Genomic DNA, 14,498 nt, shown 5'->3' with positions numbered 1-14,498 from the left:
CCTTTCCTAGGAATCTACCCCACAGAAATACACAAAGATATATGACAAGAATATTCATAGCAGCTTGGTTTATAACAGCTAAAATCAAGCAGTAAAAATACACTATAAACTTCCATCAACAAAAGAATGATTTTTAGAAATGGTGAGTCCCTCTTACAATGAATATTACTGTAGTAGTTAAATAGAAGGAAGTACACCCATATATATACTAACATTTTTTAAATGTCCACAACTAATAAATGAAAAAGTTCATTCATTCAACAAGTATTTATTGAGTACCTACGGGCACTGCTCTAGGTTTTGAGAACAAAACACTGAAAAAATGAACAAAAAGGCCTCTCTCGCTGAGCTTACATTCTAGGAGAGACAGACAGATAAGAACAAATAAACAGTATAAGACACGGTCTGCTCAATGGTGATGAGCGCCGCAGAGAAATACAGCAGGGAAGGGAGAGGAGGAGGGCGTGCAGGACTGCCACCCAAGCGAGGCTGCTCAGAGGAAGCTGCCCTGGGAAGGCATCTTTGAGCAGGGACCGAGAGGAGCTGGCCATCAGCCTGCAGGCATCAAGAGGAAGGGCACTTGGGCCTCGGCACCCAGGAGTGCCACCCTCAGGTGAACCTGTGCTCTGTGGACGGAGGAGTGCAAGAGGCCAGGACGGCTGGACATCGGCTTAGAAGTCATCGAAGAGCTCTGCACACACCCTGACCTGACTTAGATGTTATAAAGTGATTACACCAAAAAAAGAAAAGAAAGAAACATACGTGTGGGAAATGTGTATATGAAGACCTTAATGGGGAAGGGACACACCAAATGGAACCAGTGGTTAACTCGGAGGAATCCAACTAAGGGGATGGGGAACAGCAAGGACTAGGACTCGTAACAGAAAAGCTCTTACGTCACCAAAAAGCAAACTTACTTGTCATATACTAAATACTATTTGACTCCCTCAAATGTCTTACGAAAGGTAATTGTAACTTCTGTTGTTCTAATCTACACTTTATCCAAGCAAAAAAATTTTGGGTTTTCTGTAAACTATGCCTCTGAAAATGAAGTACTGTATTCAAAAAAATCATTTTTATTTGACTTCCAGAGTGAATAGGATAGTTTTTGTAATCAAATTTAATTTTTAAAAATTATAAACGGGGAATTTCCTGGCGGTCCAGTGGATAGGACTCTGTGCTTCCACCGCAGGGGGCACGGGTTCGATCCTTGGTCGGGGAACTAAGATCCCACATGCTGTGGCCAAAAAAAAAAAAAGACAACTATATTAGGGAAAAAAGAATCAAAGTTCTCCCATGCCCCCGAGTCACTACTGTTTCACCACCTTGTGAAAACTATTCAGAATTTGGAGATTTCCCTCTAATCTCTGTTTTATTTTAATATCATTTATTTTGAATTATAAAACTTGCACATGCTCACAGAAAATGAAATTGAAAAAGTACAGAAAAGTAGCTACAACCTTACCACTCAGGTATAAACTAATAATAATAGTTTGGTGTTTTCCTTTTACATCTAAGAATATTTAAAACACATTTTTCAGTCATTGTAGCTTTTCAGTGGTACTAACCAAACAAAACAGAAAAGTACAGAGCCATAATTTATAATCTTGCTGTTTGGTGGCATCTATAACAAGGTCAGCCATGTACTAAGCACTCACAAGCCCACCACCCAGGTGCAGAGAACTTGTATTTTTATAAACATTGGCAACCATACTTTTTCCAGTAGTAAGCGCTCATTTTAGAAAATCTGGAACACAGACACACATCCATTTCTTCATTCAACATACTCTTCCTGAATCCTCATCTGTGTCAGGCCCTGCGCAATCGATGGTCAGCAAGACAAGCGAGCCGTGCCCTCATAAGACTCACGATACCCCTAGCTGTAGAACAGTAAAAGGAATAGCAACAAATATCCGTCTACCCACTCCCCACAATTACCAAATGTCTGTATTACAGTTGCTTCAGAGCCACAGGGAGGGAGGAAAAGAACAGAACTTCATGGACAAGGTGAAGTGCCTTTGTACCTCTACTGAACCCTATTCTGCTCCACCATCGCTTTCCAAGCTCATGAACTGGTTAAGTGCACTTCTATTTTTCAGTGGACATGTCCATAACCATAAACATCATATAGCATTGCTAAGTTTTTAAAATTTGGATAAACTGTGTCACAATGTATGTGTACGTCTGGCAACTTGCATTTTCAGACAACACTGTATTCTTTGAGCACCTACCTGTGTTGATACATTGAATATGCTCTAGTTCCTCACTCTATCTGCTTGTGTTCCATCATTATGTACATCACAGTATATCCATTTCCCCAAAGCATTACTTGTGCATTCAGGTTAATTCCCAATCTTCTGCTGTGACAACGCTGTTATGAACATTCCCTGTACATATCTTATGCATGATGTGCGTGGGGATTGAGGGTATATACATATCTAGATGGCACATTTTCAATTTTACTCGAAATTGCCAAATGGATCCCCAAAGTATATGAAAGTTTCCTTACATCCTTACTGAAACTTGATGTCATCAAACATTTCATTTTTCCCAGTTTTGGGGAAAATCAAGGCTGATGTTGACTGAATTTGCATTTCCTGGTACTTCATGAGTTTGAGCACCTCATCTAGGTTTATCAGCCATATGGGTTTTTCTTCTGTGAAATGCTTTTTTAAAAATATCATATGTCCGGGCTTCCCTGGTGGCGCAGTGGTTAAGAATCCACCTGCCCATGCAGGGGACAAGGGTCGAGCCCTGGTCCGGGAAGATCCCACATGCCGCGGAGCAACTAAGCCCATGTGCCACAACTACCGAGCCTGCGCTCTAGAGCCCGCGAGCCACAACTACTGAGCCTGCGTGCCACAACTACTGAAGCCTGTGAGCCTAGAGCCTGTGCTCTGCAACAAGAGGAGCCACCGCAATGAGAAGCCCGCGCACAGCAACCAAGAGTAGCCCCCACTCGCCGCAAACAGAGAAAGCCCGCACACAGCAACGAAGACCCAACGCAGGCAAAATAAAATAATAAAATTTAAAAAAATAAAAAAATAAAATACATATGTCCATTTTCCTTTTAGATTTTTTAAATATTTATTTATTTATTTATTATTTATGTTTGGCTGCACTGGGTCTTTGTTGCTGTGCGTGGGCTTTCTCTAGTTGTGGTGAACAGGGGCTACTCTTCGTTGCGGTGCGCGGGCTTCTCATTGCAGTGGCTTCTCTTGTTGCGGTGTATGGGCTCAGTAGTAGTGGCTCGCGGGCTTAGTTGCTCCGCAGCATGTGCGATCTCCCCGGACCAGGGATCGAACTCGTGTTCCCTGCACTGGCAAGCAGATTCTTAATCACTGTGCCACCAGGGAAGTCCCTGGATTTTGTTTTAAGTTCTTCATATATTCTGGCTACTAATCTTCGATTTTTATACTGCAAGTATCTTCTCCCAGTCTTTTTTTTTCTTTTGTTATATAAGTCTTTTTACATTTTGAAGGAGAAAACCTTTTTTTTTTTTAAATTTAATTTATTTATTTAATTTATTTATTTATGGCTGTGTTGGGTCTTCGTTTCTGTGCAAGGGCTTTCTCCAGTTGCGGCAAGTGGGGGCCACTCTTCATCGCGGTGCGCGGGCCTCTCACTATCGTGGCCTCTCTTGTTGTGGAGCACAGGCTCCAGACGCGCAGGCTCAGTAGTTGTGGCTCACGGGCTTAGTTGCTCCGCGGCATGTGGGATCTTCCCAGACCAGGGCTCGAACCCGTGTCCCCTGCATTGGCAGGCAGATTCTCAACCACTGCGCCACCAGGGAAGCCCCGAGAAAACCTATTGATCCTTATTCCTGATACTTTTCTCCTTCAAAAAACCTACCGGGGGGTGGGGGAGGGAAGTATTGGGAGACTGTGATTAGCAGATGCAAACTATTATATAGTATAGGATGGATAAACAACAAGATTCTACTGTATAACACAGGGAACTATATTCAGTATCCTGTGATAAACCATAATGGAAAAGAATATGAAAAAGAATATAGACGTGTATAACTGAGTCACTTTGCTGTGCAGCAGAAATTATCACAACATTGTAAATCAACTATATTTCAATAAAAAAAAACAAACCATCAATCTTTATTCCCGATAGTATTTTTAAATGTCTTTTAAAAAACATCGTTCTCTATTCCAAAGTCATAGAATATTCACGATATGTTATTCTAAAAGTTTTAGAGTTTCTGTTTCCACATTTTGGTCTTTAATTCACGCAGAATATATATTTTTTGTAGGGTAGGCATCTATTCCCTGCTCCCCCCCGCCCCCATGGAGAGCCAGCTACTTATCCTAAGACCACTTGAGAGCAATCTGTCCTAACTTCCACTGCCCTATGATGCCCCCTCTACTGCACATCAAGTTCTCAGGTTGACATAAGTCTCTTATCTGTGCTTCCTATTCTGCCCCATCGGTCTGCTTGATCCCCACTACAGTACTGTATGGCCTTACAGTACAAAACTGAGCAGGACAAGACCTCTCCCCTCCTCGTTTAGGTGTGTGTTGGTTATTTCAAGACTTTTAGTGACTGGAAGAGAAAACCAGGGGGGCTTCTGGTGTGCTAGTAATGTCCAGCTTCTTGACCTGGGTGCTGGTTATGTGGGTACATTCAGTCATTAAAAAAATTCACCAAGCTGCACACACATGAACTAAGAAACTAAAGAAAGGAAGGGCAATGAGACTAGAGAGGAGGCTGGCTAACAGAAAGACTGGCAGTCTAGGGGTTTTGAGTTCCCCCTGAGGGGACCAGGGTGCCACTGATGGGCTTAAAAGGGGACTGACACGACTGGCTTTGGCTTTTAGGAAGATCATTCCAGCGACAAAACAAAATACGAACTGGAGTAATGCTAGGACACCAGGTATGAGGAGACCGCCCTGGTCCAAGAGATATGAGGATGGCCTAGACCCAGCAGTCACAGTGGTGATGAGAGAGAGCAGTGAATGGATTGGAGATCTATTTATTTAGAACACACATATATGGAACGTGGTGATAAGAATAAAAGATTTCTGACTTGAGAAAATGAGCAGCTGGTGGTCCCAGATACTAAGAAAAGAAAAACTAGAGAAAGACTACATATAGGTTGAGGGTGAAGGGAGTGGGAGGTCAGGTTGGTTTCTAACATACAGAGGTGCTTATGAGCCATCTGAGTGGAAACGGGGGTTAAGAAATCGGATATACTTGTCCAGAGCTCAGAAGAAAGGTCAGCTCTGGAGATGAAATAAGAAAAAAAATTCCCATAATTCTTAAAGACAACTACCATTTCGGTGTATTTTCTCCTTTTTTAAAAAAGTTGTTTTAAACTTTTCACTAAATACTAGAATACAATTCTGCTCTTTTCACTAAATAGTAGAACACAAGAAGTGTTTTATGTTCCTCAATAACTTCATATTTTAAACTGCTTTCAAATATAAAGCAAGTGGAGTAACGATACTTCAGTTTAGTTTTTCTCACAAACTGAATTTAGAAAATAAATACAGTAACATTTAACTGAGCTAGCTGATGGTCACTTACCTAGCCACTTCTATATTTTAAACAGCTCTCCAACTGGCAGTCCACTGACTTAGACTGGCCCACAAATGTGTTGTATTTGGCCAACACCATGTTTTGTTTTCGTTTTAAAATTTGAGTTAGTTGCTAGCTAATTTCACATAAAAGCCTGAATTTCTAGCTTTTCTTAAATACACACACACACACACACACACACACACACACACACACGATCCAGCATATCTAGGCCACATAGGATGAAGGATAGATGAACATACTAAATTACACCACAAGGAAATAATCAGCAAAATCCAGTACGGGAGTGCTTGGAGGAATGAGATCCCCTAGATCAAGAGAGACTTAAGAGACATATTAACCAATCATACTGTAAGGACAATATTTAGATTCTGATTTTTAAAAAGTTTAAATCCATTTATGACCAATGGAAATTTGAACCTGATTTGGTATTTCATGATATTAAAGATTAACTTCTTTTTTGTTATAATGGCATTGTAGTTATGTTTTTTTTTTTTGTTTTTTTTTTTTTGTAGTTATGTTTTTGAAAGAGTCCCTGTTTCTTATAGGTACATACTGAAATATTTATGGATCAAACAACATGATGACTTTGATTCACTCTAAAATAACGTAAGAAGTACTAATGTTGGCACAATATGTAGAAAGGAGAACCCTCACAAATTTCTGGTGGGACTGTAAAATGGTATAGTCACTTTGAAAGTGCTTTGGCAGTTTCTTAAGAAGTTAAATACAGATCCACCATATGACCCAGCAATTCTACTCCACTCCTAGCTATCACCCCCCAAAATGAAAACATATGTCCCCATAAAGACTTGCATGTGAATGTTTGCAGCAATATTTTTCACAATAGCCAAAAAAGGAAACCCAAATGTCCATCACTGGTGAATGGCTGAGCGTAAGGTGGTATATGCATACAATGGAACAGCAGTCAGACATTGAAAGGAATGAATTACTAATACACAGTACAACATGTATGAACCTCAACAACATAAATAAAAGAAGCCACACACAAAAGATCACATACTGTGTGATTCCATTTACATGAAATATCCAGAAAGGGCAAATCTACAGAGACAGAAAGTAGATTAGTGGTTGTCTGGGGCTGGAGGTGGGAACAGGAATTAACTGTAAAGCAACACAAGGGATCTTACAGAGGTGATGGAAATGTTCTATGGCTGAACAGTGGTGATAGATGCACAACTCAGTAAATTTACTAACAATCACTGAATTGTACACTTAAAATGGGTGAATTTTAATGTATATAAACTATGCCTCAATAAAGTTGTTTCAGAAAGTTAAGGAATCTAAAGAAAGAACAAAAGAGAAGAAATTTGAGAAGACTGAGAAAACCAGAAGATTGATGGAAAATGTAGCATGGGATGAGAAAACTGAATAAAAAATGAGAAGACTTGTTTCTAATTAAAAAATAAAGAACGCAAGTGAGAAGTGATTTGTGTGGGGAAGTGGCAGAATTAGCCACTGGTTAATGGTTACTGAGGCTGGGTGACAGCTACATGGGAGTTCACTATACTATTCTGTCTATTTGGTGTATGGTTGAAATTCTCCTATTTCTCTCAGTCTCAAGCAAAAGAAGATAATCTAATGCTGCTGCTCTGACAGGCTCTCTTCAGGTGATTTCCATTTCCTTGGGCAAAACGCCATACTGTTTACTTTAAGAGAAAAGGAGCAACTACAGTACTGACTATGGAAAGGGCACCACAGTACTTGAGAAACAATTACAAAGATGAAAAATATTAATTAATTTAGCACAATATGGAGAAATCAATCACTAGAATTACACCAACTCGGGTTGCTTCTACCACTGAGGATAGTATACTTTTTCCTCTATACCAATATTGTCACTATTTACCTACTGATGTTGCCCATCTGACACTTTAATTTTAGAAATGCCCAAAGCCAAGAGACATGATCCAGTGTGTTCTAGTATTAGCTTTGTCTCTAATTTATATACTATATAAACTCAGTTGCATGACTTCATCTAAGACTCATGATCCCAAACGATAAAGTGAAAGAATTTTAGGAGTTCATCTCTTGGAGTCATAAACCTGGGTCGGACTAGGGCCTATGGATAAGCTTCCGCAGGATTATAAAGCCCTAGAAATTCCAAGAAAGTTTTGCCTACATTTCTACCTGCATTTTCTGGGGAGAGATTCAATACCTTTCAGCAGATTCCCAAAAGGAGCCAAGTCTCATTTGGCTTCCTGCGGTTGAGAACAATTTTAATCAGTATACATTTTATTTACAAACAACTGATAGCCAGGGTATGGAGTATGGGTCTGGCCAGGTTTTTTAATCCAGATTCTGTATTCTTTAAACTGTACATTCACAAAATACAATGCTTTGTTAAAGTACTGTTTTAATAAGACAAACTTTCTACAATCCCACACTTCTAAGAAAATTGTATATTATGAAAACAATGCACAAGGCTTTGAGTCATAACGATTTATTTTTCTACTTTCCAGATCTATTAACCTGCTGAATCGCCTGGAGGCATGTTTTGAGTTATAAAGCAAGATCCAAGGGATCATTCTAGGCCTATCATAAATCTCTTCCCTAGACAGACAATGACAGGAGCGAGAGATAAAAAGGCAGGCCCTCTAATTAGAAACATATTCTAAACATTGGGTTTAAATTTCCGGACACGTATTTCAAGCGAGATTTGAAATTCCTCCTGGAGATTCCCGCTTTGATCAGTCCAGAGTGCGCCCGAAGCCGAACCAGGAAATTGAGGCAAAGGTTCTGCCAAGTACAAGGGCATAGACAAGTGGGGACCGCGGACAAGCGAAGTGGGGCATAAAAGTTGGAGGTGACAAGGGAGGAGGAAAAGCAGACTGCTGTCGGCAAGGAAGCTAGGGAAACCAGCAGGGACTGCAAGCGCGGCCTGCGGAGTCCTTCGGGGTTACGCCTTAGTTCAGCCCCTTCCCCTCTTTCAGCTCGAATCTTCCTACCCTTTCCAGACAGACCGAGGACTCCCACCATTCCCACAGTTCCCAACAGACCCCTCTCGGAGGGAGGCCGCGCCCGGGAAAAAGGGCGGGAACCCAAACGCTCACAGACCACCCCCCCCTCCTCTGGGCCAAAGTAGCCCCCAGCCCCCGGGAGTGGCCGCGGCCTCCGGCCCCCGGCCCGCTCCTACCCGGCCCCGGTCGGCCTTACCTTGAGCGCCAGGTGGTGGACGCGGCCCAGGCCAGGCTCGGCCAGCAGCTGCAAGAGCCCCAGTAGGGGGAACAGCCGAAGGCCGGCGGGCAGCCGAGGACTGCGGGAGCCCGAAGAGCCGACGAACGCCGGGGCGGCCATATTTGTTCCAGCATCACCAGCCGCTTCCTCTCCCGCCCACTTCCGGGGGTTAAAGGACGGCGGCCGCCGGAAGGGCCTGGAAGGAGGGCTCAGGGCCTCCGCGGCAGCGGCGCGGGAACTGTGGCCTTTTTCTTGGACTGTGGGGCCGGGGAAGTCGCCGAGAGGCCTAAGCTGGCCACTTCGAGGCCGTTCAGTTGGCCTCCACTGTTGAGGACTTTAGGTTTAGCCAGAAGAGGTGGCGCCTTCATTGGGGGAACCCTGTGGCGGTTGCCATGGCAGCAGTCGCTGGGCAGGACCAGCCCGGTCGTCGCCTCCGCCCGGCGGAGCTTGGAAAGCGACCTTGGGCCTGCGCGACCCGGCCCACCGAGGCACCCCGCTTTCCAAGGGTGGGGGTACTTCCAGGGTGCCTGGCCGTTGATGGGACTGATTTCCCGAGCAGCGTTGACTCGGTGGAAAATGGCTAAGTTCGTGGCTTGTCTTTAGTCCTTTGGTTTTTTTGAGGCTCTTCACACTGAAATTTTTGATGAAGTGGTTGTAGTGATAGGAATTTATTGAGCCCTTATCAGGCACTTCGTTAGACCTTTTGCGTGCATTTTTGCATTTAATCCTTGGAACAATCTGATGAGATAGGAGGTAGGTATAAACATTATCCCCCTTTACCGGTAAGCAAACTGAAGCTCTAAGAAATTAAGTCATTTGTTCCAGGTTGAACTGGGAATCACGTGGAAACTACTAAATACTATGTTATATTGCTTCATGCTAATTTTTTTTTTTTTTTTTTTTGGCTGTGTTGGGTCTTCGGTTCGTGCGAGGGCTTTCTCCAGTTGCGGCAAGCGGGGGCCACTCTTCATCGCGGTGCGGGGACCGCTCTTCATCGCGGTGCGCGGGCCTTTCTTTATCGCGGCCCCTCCCGTCGCGGGGCACAGGCTCCAGACGCGCAGGCTCAGCAATTGTGGCTCACGGGCCCAGCTGCTCCGTGGCATGTGGGATCTTCCCAGACCAGGGCTCGAACCCGTGTCCCCTGCATTAGCAGGCAGATTCTCAACCACTGCGCCACCAGGGAAGCCCCACTTCATGCTAATTTATCTGACCACTAGAGTATGAATCTTTTAATTCTGTGTGGAAACTTCCTTTGCCTCTTATCTTTGGAATTTGTAGGGAGATCTTTTTTTCTTTATTATTTATTATTTATTTTTTAATTTATGCAAGAAGATCTTTAAGGGAAGGATTCAGTAGCTGGTTGCCTTCAACTCAACTATTTTTGATAAAGGAGTTATAGAAGAACGTGCTTATTAAAATTGCCAATAGACTAGCTAGGTTTATTTAGTTTTTAGTTTTTTGAGGTTTTTTTTGGTTTGTTTTTGTTTTGTTTTTCTTGCCACACAAATAATGCATGCTCTTTGTGTGCAATCATTTAAGCAAAAGAGAAAATAAAAACCACCAGGAATCCCAATACTGAGTGACTATCAGTGTACTAATGTGTTTTATGACAGAATCAGATTCTTCGTTTTTAACTGGACCTAGGAACTGAAATTAACATGATATATTTAAATGGAGCTAAAGTGCTGTACTCAGGTTAAAAAGAAACAGTTGGGAAAGTACAGAATAGAGGAGGGAGGGTCCTAGATCTTTTAGCTGTGCAATCATAGTAGTAAAAGTCATGAATCTATGAATTCTTCCCTTGAGTCAAAAACCAGTACAGGTTTTGTCTCACCCTCTGCAAGAACAAAAACAGGGTACTAAGGTGTAGCCGAGAAGCTAGAAAGGCAATGTTTACTATTTGGTGGTTTACTTCTTTCTCCAACCTCATATCCTTAGCCATCTATTGTGAATATGCAACCTTACTTCTTTGAACAGAATTCTCATCTGATCTTACTACCCCATCTTACAGGAAACTGAGAAGAAGAAACTTTATTGTTTTGGAAATCCACAAAGGAGATAATAGTTAATCTATTTATTGAGCAATTAAGTTTGCCAAATATTCTGCTAAGTACTTTATATGTACATTTTCTAATTTAAGACCAAAATCTTTATTAGATCTATATTTTTGTTCCTTTTTTAAAGATAAGACTTGGTTAGATAAATTAATTTATTCAGGGTGGTCTGATCATATATAAATGACTCTGATCCAGGCCTCTCCCATAAAGCCCAGCACTTCATCCCTGTCCTGCAATTGTTGTAAAAATTTCATTTCATATGAGGCTGGAAGCGTCCTTCGATAATCAACAGATCCTTCCACCTTATTTAACAGATGTGAAAACAGATCCAAGGAACTCAAGTGACTTGCTCAAGATCACACAATGAGTTGGGTAATTTGGGGCAAGCATCTTTAGAACCAGGACTGGAACTGCATCTGCTTCAGAACAGGATCTGCGCTTCTTGCGCTATACCGTACATGGCTTTCTAATTCTTATGATTTTATTATTATTTTCTTTTAATTCTTATAATTTTAAATTTTCAAAAAATAAAATCCCAGAATCTGAGTAACCAGCGTGTTATCAAGTGAAATGCAAGAGAAATTTTCAGAAAGTTTTTTAACAATCAGCAGTATGAAAGAACATAAAAGAAATGTAAAATAGTTGATAACTTTCTTTTAGGTATCTAGAGGAAATACCAAAGGCAGTTAGCTGATTCTCACTTCAGTATGAAACTAATTGTTAAAAGAAATGGGGATTTTCAAGTGCAGTTTCATTTTTAAAGGCAATTTACAGTGTTTTGGAGTATTACTATAGTTTACTTTTTAAAGTGAGGTACCATTTTTGAGAATCTCTGGTTTTAAATTTGAATATAATAGGCTTCTAAAAACGGATTGATCAGGAAGAATATTAATTTTATTTAATATTGTAATAACTAGTTTATAAAGTAGAAGACGTTTGTCTTTTAGTCTCTGGGAAACAGTTTTACAAGGGCTCAAAGCTGGGTTCTTATTCCTTGCTTCTTTTCACTTGGGAATTATTATGTGACCTTCACAGGGTCACATACCAATGGCATCTGTCCAGACGTTTATGAGGAATAGCTTCTTCAGGTATTTGAGAACTATATTGTGCCAGTCATTAGCTTGGAATTGAGAGAAGTAAGAAAGGGAACACAAATTACAAAGACTTAAAGTGAAGTATTGATTAGACAGTTGCTTCTCAAATTCTGTGAAAACTGCTATCTTGGCAATTTTATATTTATTTATATATTTTTATATTTAAGCACATGATTTCAGAGTTTCAAGAACAGATTATTTGCATAATCATGGTACTGTAACCGGAAACAGACCTATTGAGTAACAGAACAAGTTAGGCCTGCCTCTCCCTGGCAACATTTTCAAAGGGGCATTAAACTTTGAGGTAGTGACTGAAAAGGCCTGGAGGGGCTGGAAATACTATCTCCTAAACCTGACTTTCGGCCTTATCCTCTTAGTCAAGTGGATTTTATTTTTCTATTTCCTCTAACTTTGCAAGATCCGCTGAAGTTTGCCACTAGTAGCAGAATTGGTAGTTTGAACCTAGTGTGATTCATAATGTTTAGCATCAATTTAGAAATTTCCAGAGATGTTTAATGTAATTATTGGGTTAATATTCTCCACTTATGATTGCCATTTGTCTTTCTTATCAAAAGGGATGACATTTCAGACCAAAACCCTCTATAAACACAGTATAGGGAACCAAAAGTCAAATTGGGGTCTGGCAACACACTCAGAAGTCAAATGTCACTTTCGTTCTTTGACTTGAAATGTCATTTCTTGGGGCATGGGGGAAGCCCACGGCCTCTCCTTGCAGAGGGTGATCTTCTTGGAAAAGCTAGGCCCTGACACATCTTGAGTCCTGCAGGCTGGAGAAAAATGTCCAGTTCATTACTCCTCAGTTTGGTGGCACAGTGTGTAACTGGCTCAGCCACATACAGCTGGTTTTTCCTGATTTTAGGCACATCTTTATAGAACTTCAGGGGAATTCCACTGTCAGGTACAAAAATTGGTTGCAGTTTTAAGATTCTACTCACCACAGAGTTCCTACTTTTATCCCACTTCAGCTTTTTCCACTAGAGTTTGAATGAGAATTAAAAGCTAGAAACTGATGGAAGCTATTTTAAAGGAAAAAAAAAAAATCTTGAGAATTTCATTAGGAAGAGTACTTCACCAATAGACAACCACCAATCAATTGCAGTTCAGGCAATCTGTCTTGCTGCATCAGGAGTGCTTTAAAGGATTGCTTTACTTGATAGAGGAAGTAAAAATCCTCCAGAAAACAAGAGGAAAGGAAAGGGAACCAATACTTGTGCCCTCACGTGCTAAGCATTTTACATGTATTCTTTCTTTTAATCTTTGCAGTAACCTTTGGAGCAAAGTAGCATTATTTCCATTTTATGGAGGAGGAGACTGAGGCTTAGAGAAGGAAAATAATTCAACCAAAGCTCTAGAGCTTTCTGTGCAGGGCTATCCACTCTGGCTAACACCAAAGCCTGTGCTCACCGCCAGCTCCCTCCTTCCAGCCTCACAACAACCTGTGAGGTCCCTGTTTTAAGTGAAATTCTGAGAGTTTAAGTAACTTGCAGAAGGCCACGTACCTAATAAGTAGTGGAACACTAGGATCCCAATTGAACAATTACGAAACCTAGCTTCTTTAAAATCGATTAGATAGAGATATCTGTACATCTAAGCCCCTGAATTAGATGTTTATTACTTGTAAGCAGCATTAGAGTTGCCAAACGACCCTGTTAGAATTGTTTACCTCTAACTACATGGCAACTACACAGGGTCTCTGTCTAGATACCTTATTTCAGTGCTAATAATGTCCATGTGATTAGATTATTCAGTGGAAATTTATATAGTCACCTGCCAAGATCATAACTTTGTAAATCAGTGTTCTCTAGATGTTCCTGAAAGGGAAAACAGGTGTATATAACCCAGACTGACCACCTAGGTAATTCCAGCATTTACATAGACAGGGTTTACAATACCTCTTGTGAAAATTGATTCCTAAGTAGGTCAGTCACAGTAATGTTAATAGAATTTTTAAAACTCACTCCCTTTTATTATAAGGGAAACTGAAGTGGATTTAGTTCACCCTAAAAAATACTGTGCTGTATTTATGTTTTTCTCTGCTGGCTTATTTCTCTTTATCCTGAATCCTGTTGGCTTCCATTGTTTTAAAATCAATGGTGTTTTTTTCTTTTATTTCTTGGAGATTCTGATACTTTCAAACCTGTTTCAGTTACCAGCAGTCTTTTTTTTTTTTTTAATATAAAATTATTTATTTATTTGTTTTTGGCTGTGTTGGGTCTTTGTTGCTGCGCACAGGCTTTCTCTAGTTGTGGCGAGCGGGGGCTACTCTTCATTGCGATGCACGGGCTTCTCATTGTGGTGGCTTCTCTTGTTGTGGAGCATGGGCTCTAGGCGCCCAGGTGTCAGTAGTGGCACACGGGCTCAGTAGTTGTAGCTCGTGGGCTCTAGAGCACAGGCTCAGTAGTTGTAGCGCATGGGCTCAGTTGCTCCGCGGCATGTGGGATCTTCCCGGACCAGGGTTCGAACCCGTGTTCCCTGCATTGGCAGGCAGATTCTTAATCACTGCGCCACCAGGGAAGCCCACCACCAGTCTTAATGAAGTTAAAGATATTTGCAGTGTGGTCTAATTAACCCAGTTCCATAT

The 14,498-nt window shown here is 41.3% G+C and overlaps 1 protein-coding gene across 2 annotated transcripts in view; it reads right to left on the bottom strand.

Annotated features, from left to right (window-relative positions):
- Positions 1–8,892, bottom strand: part of GPR107 (G protein-coupled receptor 107) — a 76,369-nt gene extending 67,477 nt beyond the window's left edge. For both annotated transcript variants that reach the window (XM_007194501.3, XM_007194502.3), the window contains exon 1: positions 8,725–8,892. In XM_007194501.3, coding sequence (XP_007194563.1) covers positions 8,725–8,865 — 141 coding nt within the window. In that variant the 5' untranslated portion in view covers positions 8,866–8,892. The remainder of the gene's footprint in view (positions 1–8,724) is intronic.
- Positions 8,893–14,498: the final 5,606 nt, after the last annotated feature.

Source organism: Balaenoptera acutorostrata, chromosome 6, assembly GCF_949987535.1.
Source record: "Balaenoptera acutorostrata chromosome 6, mBalAcu1.1, whole genome shotgun sequence".
In the NCBI taxonomy this organism is placed as follows: Eukaryota; Metazoa; Chordata; class Mammalia; order Artiodactyla; family Balaenopteridae; genus Balaenoptera; species Balaenoptera acutorostrata.
This window is presented reverse-complemented; position numbering and strand designations above follow the sequence as displayed.